Source organism: Arvicola amphibius, chromosome 1, assembly GCF_903992535.2.
Source record: "Arvicola amphibius chromosome 1, mArvAmp1.2, whole genome shotgun sequence".
Lineage (NCBI taxonomy): Eukaryota > Metazoa > Chordata > Mammalia > Rodentia > Cricetidae > Arvicola > Arvicola amphibius.
In genome coordinates, this window is record NC_052047.1 from 181660728 (window position 1) to 181687800 (window position 27073).

Sequence of the window (27073 nt, forward strand, 5' to 3'; positions counted from 1 at the left end):
TATGTACGTATGTACACAGAAGCCAGAAGTCAACCTTAAGGATCCATTCCTCAGGAGTTGTCCATCTTATGTTTATTGAAATAGGGTTTCTCAATGGTTGGCCTGGAGCTGTTTGATTAGGCTGGCTGCTAGATCTGCCTGTCTCCACCTATCCAGCATCAGGATTAAGAATGTGTCACCACACCTGGCCTTTTAAACGGATGCTGGGACAGAACTCACTTTACTAATTAAGATACTTCTATAGCCTCCTTTTTTGTTTTGCTTTTAGAGACAAGACTTAACTTGTTGCCATCCTCTTGCCTTAGACTCCCAAAGTGCTGGGATTACAGATGTGAGCCATTACACTGGGCTATTTGTAAAGCCTTGCTAAGAGGAAAACAATGCTGAACAACTAAGGGAGGAAGAGGGACAAGAGAATGAGTGCCGAGGAGCAGCAGTTTCATTCTGGAGTAATAAAGATGTTCAAATGGTGATCATGTGCAAGAATGCACAGATCCATGATGTACTAATAGGCACAGAATTCCAAACTTTAAAATGGTGAACTTTGGCCAGGCAGTAATGGTGTACATATTTAATTCCAGCATTTGGGAGGCAGAGGTAGGCGGATCTCAAGTTTGAGGCCAAACTGGTCTACCGAGTGAGTCCCAGGACAGACAGGGCCATATAGAGAAACCCCATCTTGAAAGCCCCTCCAAAAAAAAGGGTGAACTTTGTGGTATGTCAGTTTTACAAACACACACACACACACAATTTATCTATTTTTATGTGTATGGATGTTTTGCCTGCATGTATGTCTATGTACCATGTGCATGCTTGGTTCCCATGGAGGCCAGAAGAGGGTGTCAGATCCCGAGACACGAGTTACAGATAGTTGTGAGCAGCCATAATGGGTACTGCGAATGAAGCCTGATCCTCTGGAAGAGCAGACATAGTGTTTTTAACCCCTAAGCCATTTCTTCAACCCTGTGTCAGTTATACTTTCAATAAAACTATTAACAAAAACAAACAAACTAGCAAGCAAACAAACAAAACATTGTCTGGTGGTGGTGGCGCAAGCCTTTAATCTCAGCGCTCCAGAGGCAGAGGCAATCAGATCTCTGAGTTTGAGGCCAGTCTTGTCCAGAGAGTGAGTTACAGGTCAGTCAGGGTTATACAGAGAAACCAAGAAAAAAACAAAGACAAAAACCCTTACGACTACAAGAAGGTAAACAGAAAAGCCAAATGATCTGTTGTGTAAGACATGCCAGTTTTAAATTTTTCCTTCAATTTTCAGAAGACAAGGCTGACTATGACAATAACATACTAGTAAGACTTGTCAACCTAAGTGGTCTGCCATGTATGAGGTTTGAGGAAAGCAAGCCCTAGACTTGTATGTATTTTATCTGATTCTTAGAACCCTAGGTTATGAATATTTATTTTATGTGCATTGGTGTTTTGCCATGGGTGTTGGGCCCCCTGGAATTGGGTTAAAGACAGTTGTGACCTGCCGTGTAGTGCTGGGAATTGAACCCAGGTCCTCTGGAAGAGCAGCCAGTGCTCTTAACTACTGAGCCATCTCTCTGGTCCCCACAACACTGCTCTTTTAGTTGTTTCCAAGTATCTTCCACTAGTGGGGATCTAGCACAGTCCATGTCCTGAGTACTCTCCAGACAGGGAGACTGGGCCTATAGTATGTCTGAGACATCTGGGGCAACTAGGCTGCTAAGGGGATTAGCTGGATCTAAGGAAGCACAAGAGAAGTCTAGTTCCAATTAGGCCAGTGGAAGACCTTCGACACCCACTTTACCCAAACCTGCAGGCTGAGTCAGAACCTGTTGTGGCTTACAATTATATTGAAGTGCTGCTATGGATAGGGGGCTTTTAACTACAAGAAGAAAATCAGGTTCCAGGGAAACAATAACTCTGAAAGTATCCAGAGAAGACTGGAGAAATATTCTAGAACAGAAATATTCTAGAACAGAGGTTCTTACCCAAGGGCTTCTACCACTTGTAACACTGTATAGCCACCGGATTTCACATCTAGAAGAAATAAAAGAAATATGAAAACATGAAACAGTACTCAGTGGTTGAATGTTTCCTGTTTACACTAGGAGACCATATACTGCTGGACAAGATGTCCTCCTAGATAAGAAAGACACTGCCATATTTCAGATATGTAGAGTTGAATATTTAAAAAATGAAAAATAAGCATTATCTTCTGTAATTGAAATGTCTGTATACGCAATTAAAAATAAGCTATGTATAAATTAGTATTATCAAATGAAAAAAACCTTTGTGTATATACACATATATAGCCTATAAAACAGCATAAAGGATGAATGGGGACAAATGGCATAAAGGGTTAAAAAAAATCAGGACTGAAAGTGTAGCTCAGTTGGTAGAGTGATTGTCCAGCATGCACTATGTCCTGCGCTCAATCCTTAACACTGAATAAAGCAGGGGATAGCACATGTAAAGGAGGGAAGATCAAAAAAGAACGAGAGAAAATACCTAGCTACAAATTTAGCTGAACTGTACATTTAAAAGACCTGACTCATAGAACTTTTAAAGCCCCTGGGGGTTCTGGCCTTGTAACTGTCAAGATGGTACTTACAAAACAGACAAGCAACAAGGTCCAATAAGGACAGAGAGAGGTGTGAATCTGTGTACAAACATCCTTGGTGAGACTGTAAACTGATAGAGTTGCTATGGAATTGACAGTATGGAGGTTCCTCATAAAGTAAAACAACAACAGAACAAAACTAGCCTACGACCCATCTGTAACACTCCTGGTTTATACCAAAGCAAAATAATTTCTGAAAAGAGTTCATATGCCCACATTCCCTGCAGCTTATTCACAATAGCCCAAATATGAAAACAAGTCTAAAGTAGCTCTATGCACACTGATAATGGACAAGATCTCAATGCAGAACAGCAGTATACAATCCATGTTTACAGTATGTGCTCAGAATGCTTTTTAAAGTTACTATTATTATTGTTATTATTATTTGGAGACAAAAGTTTTACTATGTAGCTCAGGCTGGTGGATTTCACAGAGATTCACCAGCCTTTGCTTCCTGAGCACTAGGATTAAAGACATGCACCACCATACCTGACCTTGGGATAATTTGAATTAACAGAAAATTCCAAAGACATCGCAGAATTTCTGTATAACCTTCACCCAGTTTCCAACTTTATCATGATAGGTACATAGTAAATTATTAAAATATTTATATTTGTTAAAAGTAAGAGAGTAATATTGGCATACGCTACCTAAATTCTAGACATTATTCAGGTCTCACCAGTCTTTCCACTAATGTCATGGTGAAAAGATCCAATTAAATACACTTTATAATTATCATCAAGAGCCCTGAGTCTCCTCCGTAAGTTTCTCAGTTTTCCTTGATTTTCACAACCTTGATAGTTTGATAGAATGTACTTCAATCTGAGTTTGATGCGCTCATGTGTGGACGGTGTGTACTAGTTGTCAGAAGACTATCAAACACAAGTACTTTTTCCCTTGTACTCTCTCAGGGATACAAATTACCCTGCAGTGCTCTCACTGGAGCCACTGAACTTTAGTCACTAGGACCAGGCAGATCTGGGTCTCTGCACTATGCAGGACTGCTTTTCCTTTCAGGTACTCTGTCCTTGGAAGGTCATTCCCTACTCAGAGAGAGGGAGATTAGTTCTACCTTCTGGATATCTACCTAAATTAATTTCTTCTATAGAGAATCTAATTACTGTATCAATATTGAACAGTACATATTTATGCTAGGAGTTATAATACAATAAATATATTCAATTTAGTAATATCGAGTAAGTAAGTCTGTTTTATTGTTCCTGTTGCTCCATCTCTGGTCACTGAGCTTTTTATCTGTGTGTGCATGCGTGAAAAGTGTACTTGTATTATAGCATAGCAGAGAACAGCCTGTGGGAGACAGCTCTTTCTTTCTACTGTATGGGTTCTGGGAATGAAATTCAGGTCTATGAGTTTGGCAAGTACCTTAACCTGATAAGTCATCTCGTGGACCCCCGTTTAGTTCTCCCCACCCCCATGACAGGGTTTTTCTGTGTAGCTTTGGCTGTCCTGGAACTCAGGCTGGCTTTGAACTCAGATCTGCCTACCTCCCAAGTGCTGGAATTAAAGGCATGCATCATTACCACCCAGCAAATTTTTTATTTTATTTTTATTTTTAATTTTCTGAGACAGTGTCTCACTATGTAACTCTGGCTGTCCTAGAATTCATTATGCAGACCAGGTTAGTATCAATTCACATAGACCCACCTGCCTCTCCAAATACCACTACACCCACTCCCTACTGAGTTTTCAGCATGATCTACATAGGAAGCTCTAGGACGGCCAGAACTGCATAGTGAAACCCTATCTCAAATAAATAGCTAGATACCATGATCTGGATGTGGATGTGCTATCAGAATGACACTGCTTCTAGACTCTCAGTTCAAAGACCTGGGAAACAGTCAAACATAGTATGTACATAGTACATAGTATGTACAACTATCCATGTTACTCAAACATCTATCACTATTTCTGTACTTATGTATGTCAAACTAAACAAAATCATATTGAAAAGTCTTGGGCTGGAGAGATGGCTCACTGCTGAAGACCCGGGTTTTATTCCCAGAATCCACATGCTGGCTTGCAGCTCTAACTTCAGTCTCATGGGATCTGATGCCCAAATTTGATCTCTGTAGGCACCAGACATTAAAATGGTTCACATCTATACATTTAAAGAAAAAAGGTACAGGGGGGCTGGAGAGATGGCTCAGCGGTTAAGAGCATTGCCTGCTCTTCCAAAGGTCCTGAGTTCAATTCCCGGCAACCATATGGTGGCTCACAACCATCTGTAATGACATCTGGTGCCCTCTTCTGGCCCGCAGGCATACAGACAGAATATTGTATACATTTAAAAAAGTGGGAAAAAAAAGGTAGAGCCAGGTGTAGTAACGCATACCTTTAATCCCAGCACTCAGGAGAGGCAGAGGCAGGCAGATCTCTTGATTTTGAGGCCAGTTTCATCTACAGAGCAAGTTCCAGAACATAGCTACACCGAGAAACCCTGTCTCAAAAATCCACACACACAAAGTCTGTAAATCTAATCCAGTATTCATTGTAGCTTTCAATTTGTAATCTCTGACAGTGGGGAACCAGCTGTTATTTTATAGCTACTCCTTGGTTATAAATTATTTTTTTTATACATGTGCCTATGTATGCTCATATTTGTGTGTGTATACATGTGTGAGGGTGTGTGAATTCAGGTAGGGGTCCGAGGACAATCTCAGTAGTGGTTCCTCAGGCACTCTTCACCCTTTCCTACACAGGGTTTCTCTGTGTAGCTCTGGCTGTCCTGTAACTCGCTCTGTAGACCAGACTGGTCTCAAACAGATACCCCTGCCTCTGCCTCCCAAATGCTAGGATTAAAGATGTGCACCACCACCACCCAGCTATACCTTTTTCTTTGAGATAGGGCCTTTCATTGATCTGGAACTTCATATTGTAGGCTAGCTACCAGCTACAGGAATCGACTTCTGACCATACCATCGCTGAGATTACAAGTGTATGCCACCATGCCTTTTATGTGGGTTCAAGGCATCTGGACTCAGGTCTTCATGTTAGCAAGCCAAGTGCACTGACAAATGAGCCATCTCTCCAGTTCCATAAACTATCTTAGGACTGTCAACCTCCTTGAGGAAAAAGTTTATAAACACAGTACAGCATTTTAAAAAATAGTTTTATCTTTGGCTATACAGTTTTTAGACAAACTTGTTCTCTAAAATCATTTAGGTCAGATCTTTCCCCTCCCAATGCAGCTGAGATCATCTCACACAGTATTAGCAAAGATCATCTGTCAGGGCCTGCAGACCACTGTGGGTTGGAAGAGGTCTTCTCCCTGAACATCCATTCACACCCTCAGTGCTCTATCTGTAAGTATACAGCTTAGTGATATTAACAGCATGAGTAACCGATGTTACAGAAGCGGCTTCTACATTTTTTCCACATTATGGGGAATGCAAAGAGTGACAGGTTATCTTGGAAGGAGTGGGTTAAGATAAATGAAGGAGTTTTATTTAATGAATGTACAGCAACTGGGGAATTATTTCCAAAGTCTGTCAAGGTTCCAGACCCAGACATCTCTAAATGCAGAACCTTAACCTCTATCAACATAAGGAAAAAGTGGAAAAGACTTCAGAACACTGTCCTAAACCTCCAGTTTCCCTACGTCTGCTGGTCTCATAGCAACAACTGTGAGCCAGGTTGGGCAGAAGCTCAGTCTGGTACCCGTAAAAACTCCAATCAGACTGAGGAAAGGGGACTCTAGTCAAGATTTATAACTCGTGACCGGCACCAATTTAGCCATCAAGCACTCTTAGCTCTACTTGTGCCAGGATGTGGAAGGCCCAGCTGCTGCCCAAGCGCCTGAGAAAAAGCCACAGAAAATAAATGAGCAAGCTGTACAATGGGGGCAGGGACAACAAATCAGTCTCACAGGACAAACACCTACCTACCAGCCAAGTCCTACCCTGAGAGGTTCCCTCAGAGTTTATGACTAAAAACGACTTCTTCAGCATTCAGAATGCATCAACATGAAGCTGGCTGATTACTACAGCGATGCATCCATGTTCATGGGATTCCTCATGTACCAGGTGAGGAATACAGTGGGTGAACACTCCTAGTGGAGACCTGTGATTTAGTTTCACAGGGTCCAGATTTTGAATGAAAGCATTTCAAAAACAGAGATACAATAAAGCTGTCACAGCACATTAAATATAAGTAAAGAAAATGGCTACTAAGCCGGCAAATGCTTGAGTCAATATTCTGAGAATGCTTGCACAGTATCTTAGGATCTTATTCCAGTTCTAATAAGTCTACCTCAGATATGTCTCTTTTCAATTACGAAGCCTCCTTTCCGTGCCTTCTAAATAATAACTACTTTTTTGCTCTCTACTTTTGTGTGATAAAAACTGCTGGGAGCTGAGGCTGCCCTGAGCTAAAGCATGCTACTGAACAAAGACCAGTCCCTCAGACCCATGGGAACTGGCAGCTTTCCTCCAGTCTATGTGCAATGTTGACACAGTGTACAATAAGCACGACTGAAGCTTGTTTACAGCCTGAGACTGCTCCCCTACAGAGACCTCCCACAGAAACTAGCTATCCCCTCTTTCACCAGCTATAAATAATAAAGGGGTATTCGGTACCCCAGAGCATGCCTGTGTGTCTGTCCTTTCTTCATTGTCCCAGTCAGGTTTCCAGAACCAAGCCATATTGGGTACAGTGGAAAATGTTCCTGGAATTCTTAGAAAAAAGTTTATTACATTTTTATTTCTTTTGTGTTGGGGACACATGTGGCGCTCAGAGAACAATTTTCAGGGCTTCATGCTCATTTTCTACCACTTGGGTTCTTGGATTGCGTTCAGTCTGGCTTGACTACAAGTAACAACTTTACCCATTGAGGCATTGAACACCGTGAATAGGCAAAAGTAGCTGAACAGTTAAAGTGGTGTATTTTACCCTAGTTAAAAAAAAAATTGGGGCTCACTTTGGCAATACATATGCTAAAATTGGAACGACAGAGATTATTCTATGCAAGGGCGACATGAAAATTCATCATGCATTCCATATTTTAAAATCAGAGAAAGATTTTTTAAAAAGCTTTTTTCTTCCTGAAATAGACAACTGTTTGTTTATCAAACTCACTGTCTCTTTACTGCCTTGAAGTCCTTTACAGTTTAGCTCCCCAGCCCTCTATCTACTCCCTTCATCAGGATTCTTCTCAGTCACATGAAATGGGAAGGCCTTGCCCTTCAGTTTGGAATGCTCCTTTCCAGCCCTACCTTACTTTACACTCATCCTTTGAGATACAGCGTGAGTGTCAAAACTTGTGAAGCCTTCTTTAGATGCCCCAAACAGAATCATTCCCTCCTCTTTGCTATTCCTTACACACATCTCAGAAAGTTGTTTGTTTTCCTTCAACATTGCTATGTGTTATAAAGCAGGTGCTGCGTTTGGGCTTAAGACAAAAATGCAGACAGGGTCTTACCGTGTTGTCCTGGCCGGCTTGGAATTCACTATGTAGACCAAGCTGGTCCCTGAACTCACAGAAATCTGCCTGCCTCTGCCTCCTAAGCTCTAAGCTTAAAGAAGTGTGCCTCCATACCCAGCTAGACCGAATTCTTAAGAAAACCCTGACTATTGGGGCAAAAAGACCTTTTAAATAAAGTGTCTGCAATCTGATGTCGCCACAGTATATAAACAAGGTTTACAGAAGGAATACATGTTCTGGGTTGTGGAAATGGGTTAGTAAGTTTATCTGTCCCAGGCTGGCCTCTCTAAGTCTTGGCAACCTTCCTGGTAAAGTCTCCTGAAAGATGGGATTACAACTGTGAACCACCTTGTGGGCCTGGGCTATAAATTTTAAGTCACTGTAAGTTTTCCTAAGTAAATATAGCCAAGAAATAATATAAATTACGCCTTTGTATTCCTGGGGTAAGAGAAGCAATAATAAAATTATAGTAGTTATCTTTCCCAAGGGTAGTTTTCCTGAGACAAAGGAAAAATGTAAGTCCCTTTCCCTTTGTAGGAGGCCTAAGTTATTCCAATGTGTCCAGAATTTTGCTATCTAGCAATACATTTGCTAACACTTCCTAACTTCCCATGCTTTTCTCAGTCAGGCAAGTTCATGGGGAACACGGAAGGAATAAAAGCAGTATTTGTGTGGTCACTGACCTAGAAGGCACAATCAGATCTCTGTCTAATGGAGATGAAGTCTCTTAATCTGGAGTGGCAGCCAAAGGCACTGAGAACCAGGGCTGAGGTGGTACGGGTGGAAGTACAGGAGCAGAATGGAGGGAAATCCCTCAGGAACAGGTTCCAATCAGGGTCTCAAAAAGGTCATTTCTGGGGATGAGGATGTAGCTCAGTTGGGCAAGTTGCCAGACGAAGGAGGCTCTAGGGTTAATTTCCAGCACTGCACAGTGCATGCCTGTAATGCCAGCACTCGGGATCAGAGCTGCAAGTTCAACCTTAGTTACACAAGCAGTTAGAGGCCAGCCTACTTACATGAGGTCCTATCTCAAAATTAAAAAAAAAAACCAAACACCTTTTTGATGATGCCACAGTAATTTCTCTATAATTACTCTTTATTCCTTTAACAATAATTTTACTTCAGAATAGTGGTTTCTTCTGGCAATGAAAAAATATAGCAAAATACAATATAACTAAGACAGAAGTGAAGGGAAACCCTAATGATGGGGGGAAGTTTATCCATTGTCTAAAAATGTCCAAAAACCACTCCATTTAAAATCAGCTCCCTTCCCTGCCTGTTTTTGAATAGTTACTTCTATTTCCTGGCCCCCAGGCTCAAAACTCTGGGTTCATCTAGGGTAGTCTTTTCATTTCCTTTTGAGTCTTACAGTTAATTGGGCCCCAAATTCCAAAGATTCTTCTAGCATCTTTTCTCTTTACATCTTGTGTATGTGCGCATGTGGACAACTTTGAGAATCTGTTCTCTTTACACCATGTATCCAGAGAATTGAACTCAAGGTACCAAGCAACCTTTACTCACTGAGCCACCTCACTGTCCCCTAAATAGTTTTATAGTGTGTCTACTTTTGTTCCATGAGACTGGGTAAAAACAGGAGGGTCAGATGTGGTTATGTATACAGACATACCTATGAAACAAATCTGCTAGTGAGTGCATGGAGTGGGTGAGAAGTCTATTAGAGTCTGAAGTGACATGTTGTCTGGCCAGGATAATATGGGGGAACAGCATTTGAACTGGGTCTTGAATATGAGGTTTAATTTGGATTAGAAGGAAAACACTCAGGAATCAGGGAACGGAGGTTGGTGCCCGGAACTAAGGGTCCAAGAGGTCAACGGTAAGAATAAAGGCTGGGACCAAGTACTGGCTATCTTTGCTTATTTCAGAGGTCTTATTCCTGGGCTGTCAAGTCATTTCCTCTCTAGTACTTGCCTGTTCTTGAGATCTGACAACTATTTCCACCAGAAACCACCAGGTGCAAAACAAAGTTGGCAGTTACTCCTGCATTTGTAACTTATAAATGAGCTGCTGCTTTGAAGGCTAATGTGTTTGGTATGAACACAGATTAACTTAGGCTGGAGAAAGTACATCATACTCTGGGAAGACTTCACAACTGTCAACAATAAGCTTAAGCATTAGCAGGCTTTTGTTTTGGTTTTTTGAGATAGGGTTTCACATGGTAGCCAAGGCTGGCCTAGAAATCACTAACAAACTTGCCATCCTCCTGCCAAATCCTGGAACTAACAATAGGAAGCACCAAGCACAGCCAGTAGCAGACATTTTTGCCCCTAAATGCTTACCAACCACCATACATTTCCTTCTCACCACACAGTTGTCTCTTTCGCTGTTATCAGAATCTCTTTGGGTCCACAGAAAGAACTGCATTTGTATTTTTGTTCCCAATTCTTTTCATGCTGGGTGAAAAATACGTGCTCAGTAATAACAGAATGGCAGAACGAAAAGGGAAACACTGCTAAGGACCATCATATTTTTCTAGCTAAGTTCATTTCTCATATATTATAAAATTAATCTGCTCAATTTGCAGAACAAACTTCTCCTTCTCCCAAACACACAAAACGTCCAAACAATAATCTAAGAAAACCCACATCTATTTGTATTCTATTTCTTAAATCTGACTCTGAAGGCATCCTAACATTCAACATTCGGAAAGAATTCCAAGGAGGCCTCCTGAGATTTTATTTGCTCAAATCCTAAATAAACTCAGAACTCTTAGATTCCTAAAACTGGAACTCTGGGAAGATAACAAATTAGTTATTATAAAAAGTCACGGAAGCGAATTTATCAAAACCCCCACTAAGACACTGAGTGAAGCCTTAATAGAACATCACTCATCTACACGCCCACCGCCTCAGACCCAGACTGGCTCCTCTCCTCCTCCCTCTAATTACAACCCCCCCAAGAGAGCTGTGGCGCATTACTTCCAGGATGGCAAGAGACTGGGGCGTAACCCTTCGGACCCGCACCTCCTCGCGTTAACCCTCCAAACACGCGATCCCGCGGTGCGAGCAGTTGATTTGGACCTGAACACGCGAGTCCAAGTCCCAGCTCCACTTCCGGGCTAGACTGCGCCCTACGCGAGTCTCCGGCTCTCACTGGGCCTGGGGTGGGGAGGTCGTCGTTGGAGAAATGTAATGATGTTCTATGGACTACAGCGAGATACGGAATGCAAAGCAAGCTTTAAGGAAAACGCAAGCGACTCTCCAACTTGTTCAGCAGTGGCGCTCGCGCTGCGGACCGAGCAACCAGAGGACCAATCACAATTACCTCTCCCTTCACTCCCTTCCCGCCGCGCGCACGGGCAGAGGCCGCTCCCTCCGGCCCGGCCCTTGCAGAAGCCTCGCGGCGTGGCTTGCCATACCTGCAGCCACCTGGTCAGCGGGCCCCTCCTGCTGGCCCATGACGAAGTCTTGCACGAGGCCACACAGAGCGCCCACGGGCGCCGCCGCCTCCTCCAGCGCGGTGGCAGCAGCCATGACGCGAGCCAGAGACTGTGGGAGGGAAGTAGGTGTTGCCACGAGACGAGCCGCTCCGCGCACGCGCCTCCACAGCCAATAGTTGGGAGCAAGCCTGGGGGAGGGCGGGCCGCTCCCAGGTCACGTGCTTGCCGGTTCTGAGCCTGGCGGTTCCTTGAGGGACTAACGGCCCCTCCCCCAGAGGGCGGGGCCTGGGCCGGGGCGCGGCACGAGGAAGGGAAGCGTCTGCTGGGCACGCAGCCGGGGCGGTTGAGGGCGCACAATTCCCGGCCGCTCTCCCCGGGAGACAGACGGCAGGGCGGGCACCTGGCTGGGTGGGGCCGAGGGGCGGTACGCACCCAGGGGGAAGCCAATGAGAAAACCAGGCCCGGCCCGAGGGGCGGTGCCGTCAGGTCACATGCGCACCTGGGACAGCCGGCGGCAGAGGCACCGGCATCCCGAGCGGGAGGAAGGGAACGGGGCTGGGCCGGGGCGGGGTTAGGTAGGTGACTGACAGGCTCCGGGGGGCCGGCCCCAGCTGGGAGCCGCGAACGAGTCCGGAGTAGCTGCGGCGGTGTCCGCCCCCTCCCTCCGCCCCTCCAGCCGGCTGGTCTCTGGCCGGGCACTGTCGCGGGCCCCCCTGGCCTGGCCACCTCCCTCTCCCCTGGCCCGCAAAGTTTGTGGCGAAGCCGGCGTCGGGCAGCGCGCGCCCCAGTGGAGATTCCAGGAGCTCCCGATGTCGGGCTGCGGGAGCCGTTGACCCGGGGACGCCGCGGTTCGGGGCAGCAGCGTGGAGTAGCGGGCCGTCCTCCGTCTCCGGTGCATGGGGACCGGCTGAGAAGCCAGCATGGGCAACTGCGTGGGGAGACAGCGCCGGGAGAGGCCGGCTGCTCCGGGACACCCCCGCAAGCGAGCAGGTAACGAAAGGCAGCGGGGTCCCGGCGCGTCGCCAGTTGGCCCCTGTCTTGCCCGAACCCTGGGGTTCCTAATGACCTGGCTTGGCTCTCGGCACCTAGGTTCCCTCTTGGTTTTTCGGAGCCAGACGGGGACCTCCCCGACGAAGGTTGGCTGAGACGCGAGTTGGGGTAACTGCGAGCGCTGACCCGGCTGCGAGGCCAACTCGCTCTCACCGGGAAACTGGGGGTGGGGGCAGGGGCAGGAAATGTTTCCAGACCGCGACGAGGCCGGCGGAGGGGGCCGGACGAGTGCACTGCTGGTCTGGTAGCCCCTGTCGGGGTCGGCCGGCGGCCGGCCGGGGCGCGGCGTGGGCAGCCTGCGTCCCCAGAAGTCGGAGCGTGCGAGGCGAACACAGTCGCTCCTTCCAGAGAGTCACTGTGTCATCGGGCTGCAGATCGTGTCTGCGAATTCCGACTCGCGAAAGCAGTGCAGGACCATGGGGTAGAAATCTTTAATCCTCCCCACCCCTCCGCAGGGCTTTTTAGAGCTTCCTGGCCGTCTGGGAGTCTAGGAAAGGTGGGGTGCGGGGTGAGCGTCGTCAAGCTTTCTCAGCCCTGGGAATGGGATCCCTCTCAGCCATGAGAAAGGGATCTGCTCTCTGGCGGTGTGCTAAGCGCTAGCAGCGCTGTCTTCACTTTCTTGGTACATCCCTCCTGTCCTGGCGCTGCGTCTGAGGGTCATTTGCCTGGGTCTTGTATCCCCTTCTCTGAGGGTGTTGCAAGGAACTTATTATGCAAATGATAAACTGTGAAGCACAGAGGGACCTTCAACCCTGATCTGAATTTACAGATCTACCTCCCTTCTGTGTAACACGCAGATCCAGAGAGGTTGGTCAGCCAGCTTCTCCTAAGTCACACAGCTAGTTAGTAGAACAACCGAGGCTGGAATCCAGTCTCTTCTTCCTCTTTGTTACCACATATCCCTTTATGTAAGAGGAGCCACAGGCACAGTTGTTAATGAAGTGGAAACTCGAGTTGGAGTTTCCTGTCTGCTTTGACACTGAAGGTGTGTGTTGTTTTGCTTGTGGAACCTGGGAAGGAGGATGGGAAGAACCACGGGGGAAACAGGGAAGGAAGTCTGTGTGCAGGCAGGATGACTTGTGGGGACAGAAACGTTTTCATAGGAGGACAGGATAAAACTCACTAAAATTCTCTTGGAAGCAGCTCTGGCCATTCTTCTGATCAAGGACTTGTTCATTCATTCAGTCAGCAAATACTTCTTTTTTTTTTTTTTTTTTTTTTGAATTTTCGAGACAGGATTTCTCTGTGGCTTTGGAGCCTGTCCTGGAACTAGCTCTTGTAGACCAGGCTGGCCTCGAACTCAGAGATCCGCCTGCCTCTGCCTCCCGAGTGCTGGGATTAAAGGTGTGCGCCACCACCGCCCGGCTTAGACCCTAGTTTTTGTATTCAAAAAATGTTCTGGCTGGACAGTGGTGGTTCATGCCTTTAATCCCAGCACTCAGGAGGCAGAGGCAGGTGGATCTCTGTGAGTTTGAGACCAGCATGGTCTACAGAGTGAGTTCCAGGATAGCTGGGTCTACACAGAGAAACCCTGTCTCCAAAAAACAAGCAAACAACAATGGACAACAAAACAATTTCTGTACTTTCTACCTCTACAAGACCTTTAACTTTCAAGAATGTACAAGTCTGGCCTGGTCCTTTTAGAACTGGATTGCTTCCTCTTCCCTGACAGTAAGACCAGCAATGTTTACATATATCATTTCTCCATTATGAGGGTCTTTCTTCAGAGTACGCCTTGACTCCTGTATTCATTCATCCATCCTCTTTGTCTTCATTTCTTTTCTGTCAAGACGGGGCCTTGCTACACTGTAGCATAAGCAGACTGGCCTGGAATTCCCTATGTAGCTAATGTAGCCATGTAGTCTAGGCTCACCTTGACTTCTCCAGGGTCCAGAGTGCTGGGAATATAGGAGTGTACATCCTATCTTTTTTAAAAAATTTAATTCGTGTACAAAGTAATGGGTTTGATTTTTAACATTTTCATACATCTGTGTCACGTACTTTCTCATAGCCATATCCATAGAAACACCCTGCCTTGCAGTGCTCCCATCCCCAACAGAACTGCTGAGAACTCCTGCAGACACATCACCTGTGCCACTTACTTAACAATTATCTGTTCTGTATTATTAGTCATGTCTTTGAAGTTCACAGTCCTCTATCAGCAGCCAACACTGTAAGCCTGGAGACCTGGATTCTGTCTTTTCCTTGTGTGTTGGTCTGCTTCTTTCACTCACTGCATACAACAATGTGTACACACAGCTCTTAGCACAGACTACGGAGGAAGTACTTGGTATCTGTTACTGTAGAAAGCTAACCTGACTTCATTCTGCCTCTTTAATCTTTTATGCAAACATTTTGCTGAAGTATATCTCCACTTTTTTTTTAACCTGCTAGTGAATGGTTCTTTTAATTCTTGGACCCTACTATGAATAGTTTTATTCATAAAGTCCAAAGCAAGGACTACTTTGGAGGATGGCAGATTTGGTACAAGGGAAGGAATCCCTCTTAACTTCACAGCATGTACTTGGCATGCTGTAACATCTGCAGCTTACCTTTTCACAGGGACAGAGTTTCATGGTGTAGGACTAATGACTAGAACAGAGAGAGGGTGGGTGTTTCAGAGGTAAAATCCTGGCCTAGAATGTGAAGGACCCTCCACTGAATCTCCATCACTGGGTGTGGGGTGTACTTGACCCTTCCCCATAACTGAACCATAACTTTGCCTTCCTTTTTTATGAATGGGAAGAAACCCTGAACAGAAACATTGAACTGAGGGGCCAATAAAATGGCTCAGCAGGTAAAGGCACTTGGCAAGCCTGGCCACTCAAGTTTAATCCTTGAGACCCACATGAGGGCAGAGGATCACATCCTGAACGTGATTCTCTGACTTCATACTCATGTCCTGGACAGAGCACATGTGCACACATGAGAGAGGTGGGGCATGGTGGCACACACTCTGGATGCAGAGGCAAGAGAATCTGTGAGTTTGAGGCTAGCCTGGTCTACATTTTTAGTTTTAGTCCAAGCCAGGATTACATAGTGAGACCCTGTCTCAAAAAACAAAACAAAAAAATTGAAAGTGCCTGAAGTCTGTCTAGTCCTAGGCCTCTGATCCTAGGCATGTCAACAAGCCTCTCTCTGAGCCACATTTCTAATAATGTCAGAAGGGGACAGAGTTATTCAAGGTCATTGTTGCTGTTTTATCATCTTCATAAAGGTGATTGTTCCAAACTGGAGTTATTGGAATGAAAAGCACCTCACAGTGCTACCTTTTGTCTTTAGCTCTGTCTTCTCAGTCATCTGACAAGTGAAACGGACTCAGTGCCTGTGGTCAAGGAATCTTGGTCAGAGGACATTTTGCTGGAGTCAGTTTTCTCCTCCTATCTTGTAGTTTTCAAACTGCAGTCAAACACGGGTGCTCAAGTAATGGTAGCAAGACCCTTCACCCACTGAGCCATCTTGCTGGCCTGGTTGTCATTTGTTCTTTTAAAAATAGAAATAAATACTATTTTTAAGATTTATTTTTATTTTATTTATGTGTGTTGTGTTTGTGTCTATGGGTACCCACAGAGGCCAGAAGACTGTTGGAGCTCCTAGAGCTAGAGATACTAGTGGTTGTAAACCATCCATTGTGGGTGCTGGCACTGAACTCAGGTTCTCTGAGTTGGGATGGCCATCTCTCTGGCCCCCAAACAAGTATTATTTACTCTAGCCACATTTATTTCAGTTCCCATTTGGAACTCATGTGAATGCTAATAACTGGGGAAAGGAATATCATGCCTTTATAGTACTCTTTTTTGTTTAGTGACATTTTAAATTTTCCTTGGGTAATAACTACAGTTATCAAAGAAACTAACGTATTTTTAAATATATCTTTTGAGATGAGTCATTAATTTTTCTTACTGTGTAGCCACTTTCAGAAGTATTTTTTTTACCAGGTGTGGTAGCATATGCCTCAATCCCAACACTCAGGAAGCAGAAGAAGGCAGATCTCTGTGAGTTTGAGGCCATCCGGTCTAAAGCACAGCTAGAGCTACACAGAAAAACACTGTCTCGAAACAACCAAAAAACAAAACAAAACTATTTTTTAATTGTTGCTCTGAATGTATCCGGAGTAGGCTCAGGTTCCCTTTCTCTAAGTGTTGGCTATCCTGGATGCTTCCAAGACTTTTTGAGGATATGTTCCTATGGAGAGTACTTCCCACACAGTAGCTTAGGTCGATCAGTATCCTGCCCAGGAACTGGGTGAAGCAACTGGGTCCCTAGCCATGGCAGAGAGAAGTTGAGGTGGCAGAACAGGCAAGTCTGTTGTGTGGCCCCACCCTGTGAGAATGTGGTAGGGCTGAAACCCAAATGTCTGACCCTGTGATGTACCTGGACTTTCAAGCTCACAGGTTAAAGCCCTGGGCCCTGTTTCAGCCTGGCTGGGTTTAGCTCTGTGGTTGCAAGGAGCCTGCTTCTTGTGGGGGCTGTGGCTCGTCTTAAAGGAATTGAACAGCTTCTCCATTTGCTCAGTAAATATTTACTAAGTGCCAGGTACCTTGCTGGCTATGGACAGGCATGATCCTTGACCACACAGAGCTTACAGTCTTGGGGGTACAGATAATAATCACATAAGAAAATTACATATGATTACTTTTGTAAGTCCTGTATGCTTTCTTGCCTATAGTTATGTATTATATATGCTAGTGGCTCTCATGTTTATAATATCAATCCATCCTTTCCAACTCCAGCCTTGAAGATTTTTCTGTTTGTTCTACACCTTTACATCCAAAAGGTTTCTCACTTTCACACATCCAAACCAGACTGAGTCCCTACTGCTCTGTTACTGCCCCCACACGTTGTTCTTGTCTCAGTTATTGGTGACTTCATTCATTGTTTACATCCCCAAAACTCTCAAGTTTCTGTCTCAAGCTCTATATCCATTTACTGAATAAATCCTGTTGGCTTTGCCCTCAGTGTATTCTGAACCCGACTCTCCTTACTGAACCACTTTCACCCAGCTAAGCAAGCCATCATCAGCCTCTCAATTGACCTTCCTGCTTCTTCCTCTATCACAGCGGCCAGTGATGCTATGAGATGGAAGTCAGATTTTGTTACTCCCTTACTCAGCCCTTCCTGTGACTCCCCGGTTCATTCATCGTCTTGTGGTGGTCCTACAAGGCACCATTTACTTTCTCTTCATTTCCCTGCCCAGACCCTTGAAATCTGAAATGGTCCCATCTTCTCCTTAACCCTCCCAGATCATCCTTTTTGAACATCAGTTCCCTTCCCCTTGCTCTCAGCATTATCTGTTTCCCTTCCCTGTCCTATTTTCCTCCATAATCCATACCATCACCTAATATAGACTGGGTCTCCTTACTCTGCATAGTGCCAAGAGCAGTGCCTAACATGGTAGGCACTTAATATTTCTGTATGGAATTTGTATGTAACAGAGTTAGTGGGCTCTGTAGATGATCTAATTGAGCATGCCTGTGTAAAGCAGGTATCCTGAGGAAGGGACTTGAGCACCTCAGAGTGGCCTAGGACCAGCATGCCTCTTACCTAGGAATGGATGAGCCTTCTGGTACCCGGGGGTATTATTGCAGTGGGCACCTCATGCTGGGAAATAGAAGTGCTGAAGGAGCGCTTCTTAGAGCAAAGCCACTGTGAGGCTCCTAACCAGCCAGGAGCTCTTGTTTGATGTGTGTAGGCTCACCTGGTGTTCCAAGTCCTTAACTCACAGGGCAGGGAAGAGGTGGTGGCCAGTAGAATGAGAGGCAGGAAGTCAAGTGATGTGGATTCCAGGCCTCTTCACCATTGATTTGTTAGAGCATTTTTAGAATCATAGAATTTTAGAGCTGAAAAGAAGTCGAGGTTTCTTTAACCTCTTTTTTCTTGTCCAGCTATTAAAAAGGAGAACAAAGGTGTATCTGCTTCCTGCCTAGTTCACAGAAATATGGTGCAACTTGTATCAAAATTGCCTGGGCTCTGTCAGATATTGATTGTGTTGAGGTCAAGAAGCACGGAGCAGTCAAGGTCAAATGTATTCAAGAAGGAGGAGCATTCAGTCTCTGCTGTGCCCGTGATTGGTTTTGTAGGGCAGGTCACTTGTTTCATGCTTGACTGATCCTCTTTCTGAATAGATGTGTATCTGAGTTGTACACGCATATGTATGTACATATATGACAGTGCTTCTAGTTTACTGCCACAGAAGTTAGGAGGACAAAGTTAGAGAGATAATTTTAAATTCTGTTCATGGTTGCATGGTCTCAGTCCAGTCTTTCATCTGGCATTGCTGGGAAATGAAGCTTTGGTTCTTTTCTCCATTTTAGTTGTTTGTGTGGCTTTGGGTAAGCCTCTTGATCTCTTTAAGCCTCAGTTTCCCTGTTAGTGTAATGGAGAGACTGTCTCTCTTTGACCTCTGAGAGAGGTTGTAAGACTGGAGTGGCACCCTGGATGAACAAGAGACGATGTGAACTTCGAAGGTTCTTATTCAAAGACAGACATACCCAGTGACTTTCCCCCTTTTAGACCACTGAAGCTTAATCTTCTTAAGAGGCAAAACTATAGAAGATTAGTTCAAGCCTATTTTTGGATGGGAATCACTGAAATGATTGAGATTCTCCTTGAGTACGATAGATGCAGCATCAAAAACGGTTTGTGACTTTGGGTTGTTGAACTCATACCTTGCAACCACAACAGGCCTCAGAAGCTTTATGCCAGAAAGACAAGAGTTCTGGGTGGGGAGGAAAGTGATAGGGCAGAAGGGAACTGTGAGCCACCCTGCCTGGTTAGTTACTGAGCCTCTAATAATGGGAAGGCCTCACAGGCTCTAGGCCTGAAGGTCCTACCCGAGTGGCTCCACTGCCAAGCTGTTGCCATCTGTGAACCTTGCTTGGCCTTCTTCCTGGAAATTAGTGGCCCCTTTCCCTGCCTTTCCAATAAAACAAAAACAAGCGACATAGTTAAGATGGGCCACTCAGGAAGTGGAGACACATGAATCAGGAGTTCAGGGCCAATTTAGGCTACATAGCAAGTCTGAAGCCAGCCTGGACTATACTGAGACCCTGCCTCAACGAAACAAAGCCCCATGGCTAACCATACACAAAACATAAAATGTACTTTAGTTTTTAATGGTACTAAGGATGACATCCTGGCCTTACACAGGCAAGGCAAGTGCTGTACCCTGTCTTGGTTTTTAGGGTCTCACTCTGAGCTCAGACTTGACTGAAACTTGCTATTTAGCCCAAGCTGGCTCTGATACACATATTTGTTCAGTGCCTTGCCTCTGCCTTCTGAGTTTTGGGATTACAGGAATGTGGCTTCTTGACTGAGTAACATATTTTCAATATTCATCCATATCGTAGCAGGATCAAAGTGTCTTTTCAAAAAGAGAAATAATACCTCATTGTCTTGCTATTTTGCTTCTGTATCTTTAAAATACCCAAACTAATGGTTTATCATGTAATGGACATTTCTGGTGGGCTCAAATAGCCCCTCAGTGTCACCAGGAAACAAACAACAGAGCTTAGGTTTAGAGAAGGAGCGGTAGATCCAAACTTGAAGTCTGAGGGGTATTCCAGAGGATACAGTACATGGGCTTGGGTGTAGGCCAGCATCTCTCCTGGTCAGTCAGAATCTGGCTTGCTTCTGGGTTTCTAACTCCATGGCCAACAGTTGGGATAGATATATTTCTGTGCTCTGATAATTCATCTGGCTCCTAAAGCATCATCTTACTCAGGCCTAGAGAGCCACTTGTCTTCTACTCCTGTTGCAGACAAGAGGGGTAGACTTGTGGTTCCCATGGGGGAAGGAAGGTAGGGTGTATCTCAGGGCTCTGACTACTTGGCATTCATGCCCCTCTCCCCGCAAGAATAGTATCCCTCATGCTTTCAGAGTGTTCAAGCGGGAGACTGAGCTCTGTGTTCATCACACTTGCACCATCCTCTACCCTGTTTTTATTGCCCTCAGGATAACCCATCAGGAAAGGGGCTGGATCCCCTGCAGTACTGTATCTCTGTGGGGCCTACAGCAGTGGAATGGCTCCTCATTTGTTTCTGTTTCTTCTGAGAACCTTGTTCTAGGAACTTAGCATGAATAGTGTATTTTTTCCAGAGCCTAAGCCTAGGTGCCTGAGAGTCAGCAAGCAGCATATGTCTGACAAGTAAGCCCATAGGCTGTAAGTTTGTTGTTTTGAGATCTTAGAATTACAGCTAGTGGGAGGTCATCTGGAGCACACCAGGTTCCAGGAGCATCAGGTACAGGATCCAGGTGAATCCCCATAACCAAAAGTTGCTATTATCGTCATTTAAACAGGTAAAGAAACAGTCCCTGAGAGACAGCCTTGCTGTTTAAGGCCACGCAGCTCGTTGCACCACTGCAGTGAAACCCTGATGAGCTGAGATGTCAGACGCAGGCTCCTGGGCACCACTGTTTGTTGTCATTGAATAGGAGAAAGAGAACCACTTTTGTTGTTTCTGGTTTTAACGTTATTTTTAAATTTTTACCATGTAGCTCAAAGTAGCCTCAGACTCATTAGGTAGCCCAGGCTGGACTGGAACTTGCAATCTTCCAGCCTCTAGCTTATCTGTTACCTATCATGGGGCCCTATCTCTAGCAAGGGAGAGGCAAGAGGATGACTCATGAATATGAAACCATCCTAGTCTACATGACCAGTTGGGGCTACATATTGAGATCCTATCTCAACAAAACAAAACAGAAACAAAAACAGCTTTTTTTTTATTGTTGTTGTTGGTGGTGGTTTTTTGAGACAGGGTTTCTCTGTGTGGCCCTGGCTGTCTAGAACTCCCTCTGTAGACCAGGCTAGCCTTGAACTCTGAGAACTGCTTGCCTCTGCCTCCTGAGTGCTAGAATTAAAGAGGTGCACCACCACACATATCTCCTAGTGCCTTGCTAGGGCCCTTCACAGGCCTTATCTCATTTTGTCTTTTATTTTACCTATGAGAACAGCTTTTTCTGTGGATATTGATGGCCAGGAAGGCAAAGTAGTTGGTGGTGGTCACAGTACTGAGAAGAGGTAGAACCAAAACCCAGCCTGGGGCCTTGAACTCTTTTTGTTTGTTTTTCAAGACAGCAATTCTCTGTGTGCCCTTGACTGTCCTGGTACTCGCTCTTTAGACTAGTCTGTCCTCAAACTCAGAGATCATCCTGCCTCTCTCTCCTCAGTGCTGGGATTAAAGGTGTGCACCGCCACCTGGCAAGGCCCTGAACTCTTAATTCCTTGTCCACAGAGCATGTTTTGCTGCAGCCCTACCAAGCCCATGGGAAGCAGCCAAGCTGACAGCTGTGAGATCTGCCCAACTCCATGATGGAGAGTGCCCCCCCCACCCCGTTGCTCATTCTACCTTGTCTAGTTTCCTGGCCCCAGACCATACGTTCATAGGCAGAAAAGCCTAGCCATCATCCTCTTGGCACATAGTAGGTACTTGATAGATGTGCCGGCAGGGACTGTTGTTGAGGGCTCAGTGCTGGAGGCGATGGAGTCCCAGCCAAGATCCTGATCCTAAAGAGAAAACACCAGTTAATGCAAATGCTCTTACTTCCCCTGCCTTCTCCCAGAGTGAACCCCCACTTTTCAACTCCCAGGTGCCAGGGACTTGAAGAAAGGAGTTGCCCACGCTTTGCAGCCTTTGAATTATTCTCCTACTCCCAAGGGAAAAGAAGCAAGGGGGAGTCGCATTAGCAAAGTGCTTGCAGAACCAGGCATCACTCTTTGTGATTAGTAAGATGAATGATCCCTTGCTTTGCTCAGCATTTTGTAGTTTTCAAAGTGCTTTCTCAACCACTGTGTACTGTTTGATCCCCACAGCCTTCCTGATAGGGAGGCTGGGCAGAAATCACTTTTCTCCTTCCAGGCACTGAGACTTGGAGGGTCCTAAGCTGCCCCAGGTTTTTGACTAGCAAATAATGAAAGCCTGGGGCAGGGGCGGGAGGCAATTGCTCCATAGCTCACTTTTTTTCTCTTTTTTTTCTTTTTCTTTTTTTTTTTTTTTTTGGTGTGTGTGTGTGTGTGTGTGTGTGTGTGTATGGGTGTTTTGCCTGCATGCATGTCTGTGTACTGGTGTTCAGGGAGGCCAGAAGAAGGTGTAGGATCCCCTGGAATTGAAGTTATATATAGACTGTGAGCTGTCATGTGGGTGTTGGGGATTGAACCTGGAACCTTTGGAAGTACTCTTAACTGCTGAGCCATCTCTCCAACCCCTCCACTGCTTTCTTACTGTGTGAAAACCCCAGGACAAGCTTCAGGTTCTGCATCAGTAAAGTGGTGACCAGGGTAGCTATTTAGAGTACCCAGTGTTGAGTGTGATAATGAGTGGGAGGATCAGCTAAGTGCCCACGTCCATTGTAGAGAATGTAGGTTTTTACTGAAGAGAACCAAGGCAAAGCACTGGTTCCTTTGAAGACAGTCTTTCTTCCCCGGTGTGGAGAGAAACAGAGGGTAGCTCTTCCTCCAACCTGGGAAATCTGCTGGTGGTCACCCTCTGACTCCTTCCTGCAAACGGTGTATAATAGGACTGGCCATGAGTTTTCTTTGATTTACAAATACTAGAGTTCTTTTAAAGGAAGATTATAAGATAGTTTTCTTTTGTGGACAGGAAACTATGGTAATTATGGTAAATATTTTATTCATTTGGTTTCTCCTTGTATTTTCTCAGATCCTCTAGCTCATTAGCTATGTAATCTTAGGCAAGTTAATTTGAGGTTTTTTTTGGCTCTCAGTTTGTTCATCTGTAAAATGGAGAAGCAGTACCTACTTCAAGGGGTTGTAATGAGGATTAAATGAGCTACTCTGGGTAAAGAATTGTGCCCAGGGCACAATTAAATATACAATAATGTTAGTTATTTACAACTGTTACTTCTGTACTTGGCAACTGTCTCCATCTACCCCTCCTCCAGTTAAGATAACCGACTGATGCTCAAATGCAAGATCTGATTCCTCAGCTATTCCCTGGGCTAGCTACGATTCTTTTTAATCCCATTTATTCAGGAAGGCAAATTGTAAGCAAGTTGCCAGACAGTGATGTTATTATAAAGATAGCCTTGAATTCAGCTTCATTTTTTAAAATGTGAATCATTCACAAAAACTTGAGAACTTCAATTCTCATTAGTAGCAAATCATTGGCAGAGCTCCCGGCTGGCCAATTGCTGATGATTTCGGCAGCAGCCAGTGGCTGTTCTAGGCATCTCCAAACAGGCGTAGACATTTCTTGCTCAGTAGGTCAGAGCTGGGGAGCGCACTCAGTTTGCTGGGGCCTCCCTCCAGTTTGGCTGAACTTCACTCTGAGACTCTTTGGAGTTGCCTTCCCTACTTGTCTACTGCAGGTCAGCGTCAGTCACCCCTCTGACCTTTCAGATGTTGATGATGTCCTTTGCCACCAGAGCCACTTTGCACACCTGATAAGCAGCACCTGGACATAGGCGCAAATCTCGTTGGTTTACATGTAATAAGCATTCACACCTGTCTTATATGAGCATCTTGAAGATGTGCTCCCCCTCCCCGTGACCCCAATCAGGCAAGTGTCTCTTCATTTTAGGGGAGAGACTTTGTGATATTAACTACTGTGTGAGAAATGGAAGGGGGTTCACATAGTAAGAAGTAGAAGAATTTGTACTCTAGACCATTCTTTCTGATGCTCTGGGTTTCTTCCCTGCCCTCCCTGCCTACCTTCCATTTCAGCAAAGGGCTCACTGGTCTCTAAACAGGTATAGCTGGTTTGCTGACGTCATTGCCACTTGTGACTAACACTACACCCTACTTCTGCCAGTCCCTGTGCCCCTGTGCTGTACCTCCTGAATGTTCCAGAAAGTACATTTATAACAATGTTCGTAAGTCCATCTTCCCACTGCAACCACCCCAGCATCTGGGGCAGGCCATACTTAACTATGTAATATGGGATATTACATGCAACATTGATGTTTTGTTTTTCCTAGCAGAAGCACCTATTCTCTTGAAATAGACTCATACACAGTTTTATCTCCCAAGCCCTGCCCCCAACCTGCAGGAATCTTTGTCATTGAAGTGAGTGCAATTGATTATCTACTCTATTTATGGCAAGTCCCTTCCCAAGTGTTTAACATTAACAGTCTTCAGTTTTCACATTGGTCTTGCAGTTTTGGGCCCGTGACTTCTACTTTAGTGAAGTCCTAACAGATGAGGAAGGCAAGCCTTTGGAGGACTGGGATTAACGTGCACAGCTCTGTGCACGTTAGGCAAGCACTCTACTAGTGAGTTACAGCCTCAGCTGGAAGGACGACACTTTAGGGGGAGAGCCGCTGTGAGAGAGCTGTACCTAGCCACTCTGCTAACCGCTTCTCTGAAAACTGCCTTGCCAGAAGTGAGGGCGCACAGCACAGAGGGCTAGCCCCAGTTCCTCCAGGAGCTCACAGGCTCAATAATACCACGTTTCTGTGACTTGTTTTTCAAAATCAATTTTCTCCTACCCACACCTACCCCCCCAGGCACATCTGTAGCTCACAGTGCCAAGATGTCAAAGGGACCCAGGAGGCAGTGCCCGAGGAAGCCCACAGTGCTCTGCACAGCCATTTTATGCCCTAGGCCAGCTCCTGTTTACTTTGTCTTCTGAACTCTCATGCCTGGTCCACAGAACCCAGAGCTCACCTGAGTCTGGCTCACTGTGATAATCCTGGCATGGCCTGGACAAGGTCCGGGTGCTGAGGAGGAGAGTGGAGACATCATTTGGCTTGAAACTTACTGTTCCTGTGAATTTTTGTTTGTTTTTCAAGATAGGGTTTCTCTGGAGCATGTCCTGGAACTTGCTCTGTAGACCAGTCTGGTCTCAAATTCATAGATATCTGCCTACCTCTGCTTCCAGAATGCTGGGATTAAAGGTGTGTGCCACCACCGCCTGGCTTGTGCCTGTGAGTTTTTACATGGTCTACCAGAATCCTTTAAAATTTTTCTGTTATTCACTACATTATTTGGGGTCTCTCTCTAAGGACAGAATGGACTGACTAGCCTATTGAAGTCAATAGGCAAAAAAACAGCCACATTCTCTGGAGAATGCCTGTAACCTGAAACTGACCCTTTCTGCTGAAGCTGAGCTTAGCTTTGTCCTACTGTTGAAGGTACCTGGTGGAAGAGGCAGGGCTGGTGGCCAGTCCTTGACCATCCGTCAAGTCCTTGACACGTCTTCTCTGAAGGCCGTGTAGTTGACAGCACCTTTCCTTTGGCATGAGGACCATGGCCCAGAGGCTGCTTCCGAGAAGCCGCTGCAGCCTTAGGCCCCATTGTTCATGTTTCTACTCACCATACTATGCCAGGCTGGGTATAGGTAGATGCGGGGGAGGGGGAGCTCAGTTATGGAAGTGATTGGTTTCCCAAACCTGTGAGGTTGATGGGCTTATCCAAATAATATCCATAAAAGGGAAAGAGATTGTTATTATGGGGGATTCAGTGAGAATAACTTGAGGTTCTGGGTCAAGCCATTGGTCAGTGCATATGTGGTATGTATTGGGTGTTCTGGTACCTGAGAGGAATACTAACCCTGTTTTCCTGTGTTCTCTGTTATCGTTCGTCCTGCTACGCAAACAGGTTTACATGACATACTTGTCCATTATATCATCTGTAGTGGCTATGGACTGCCTCGAGGATGAAGCAAAGGCAAAGACAGGGTATCATTTCAAACATAGCTAACTGCATGGTCAAGCCTTGAATGGCACAATATAGACAAGTTGAGACAAAGGCAATGTGTAGACATTTAAGTATGAGTTGAAGTGGAGAGGTCCCTGTAGACTTGAGGTATTATGGGAAGGAACTAAGTTGCTCCTTGGGAGGCAGGAGTTGGTAGGGTTAGAATAGAGCAGAGAGCAGGCATAAATGGGCATAGTTAGTAGAAAGGTGATTACTTTAAAAGAGGGTGCAAGTGGTAGCAATAAAGTTTTCTTTATTGTAAAAGCAAAGTACATTCACATAAAAATGTAAATTATAATGCTAGAAGCACAAAGAAAAAAAATCTTTGTATTCCCCAGACCTGGAGAGTCTACATTCTCCTTTGATGTTTATCTAGCTTCTGCACCAAAATCTTGCATAGTGGTCAGGGTGTTTGGATAAATGGGATCCCCTGTTGGGTTTTGTACAAGGGAAGCATATACATGAAGTGACTTGGGAAAAAGCACCTGGCATTGTGAGCAGGCAAGATTGGAGCCTGTCATGCATGTTGGTTTTACCACTTAAGGTTTGGAACTTGGGACTGCAGGTATGCCTCAATGATTGACAGCACTTGTTCTTGCCGAGGACCTGGAATCTTGCAGATTTCCAGTACCCACCTGCAGCTCACAGCCATCCATAACTCCAGTTTCAGTGTCTTCTTCTGACCTCCGAGGACACTAGGCATGCATGTGTGAGCAAAACATTCATACATATAAAATAGGCAAATCTTTTAAAACGGTTTGGGGCTCATTTCATCACTCACCGCCTCATAAGAGTGTCGAGTTGACACCTCTGATCCCCCAGGAGTCAAGGACAGGAATTTCACCAGTTATCTGAAACACTTGCTGCCACCTCCTGTTCTCTCCTTCCTTAGGACTCTTCCTCATTTGCCATCTACTCTCTCCAGAAGCC

At 45.3% G+C, this 27073-nt stretch overlaps 2 protein-coding genes across 2 annotated transcripts in view; one reads left to right on the forward strand and one right to left on the reverse strand.

Annotated features, from left to right (window-relative positions):
• The window catches only part of Mms19 (MMS19 homolog, cytosolic iron-sulfur assembly component), a 36061-nt gene extending 24492 nt beyond the window's left edge, over positions 1 to 11569 (reverse strand). The window contains exons 1-2 of the mRNA XM_038320789.1: positions 11419 to 11569; positions 1971 to 2019 (exon numbers count right to left, since the gene is read on the reverse strand). Coding sequence (XP_038176717.1) covers positions 1971 to 2019; positions 11419 to 11533 — 164 coding nt within the window. The 5' untranslated portion in view covers positions 11534 to 11569. The remainder of the gene's footprint in view (positions 1 to 1970; positions 2020 to 11418) is intronic.
• A 336-nt stretch (positions 11570 to 11905) lies between these two features.
• Ubtd1 (ubiquitin domain containing 1) overlaps positions 11906 to 27073 on the forward strand; it is a 62610-nt gene continuing 47442 nt past the window's right edge. Inside the window, exon 1 of the mRNA XM_038341787.1 lies at positions 11906 to 12429. Coding sequence (XP_038197715.1) covers positions 12360 to 12429 — 70 coding nt within the window. The 5' untranslated portion in view covers positions 11906 to 12359. The remainder of the gene's footprint in view (positions 12430 to 27073) is intronic.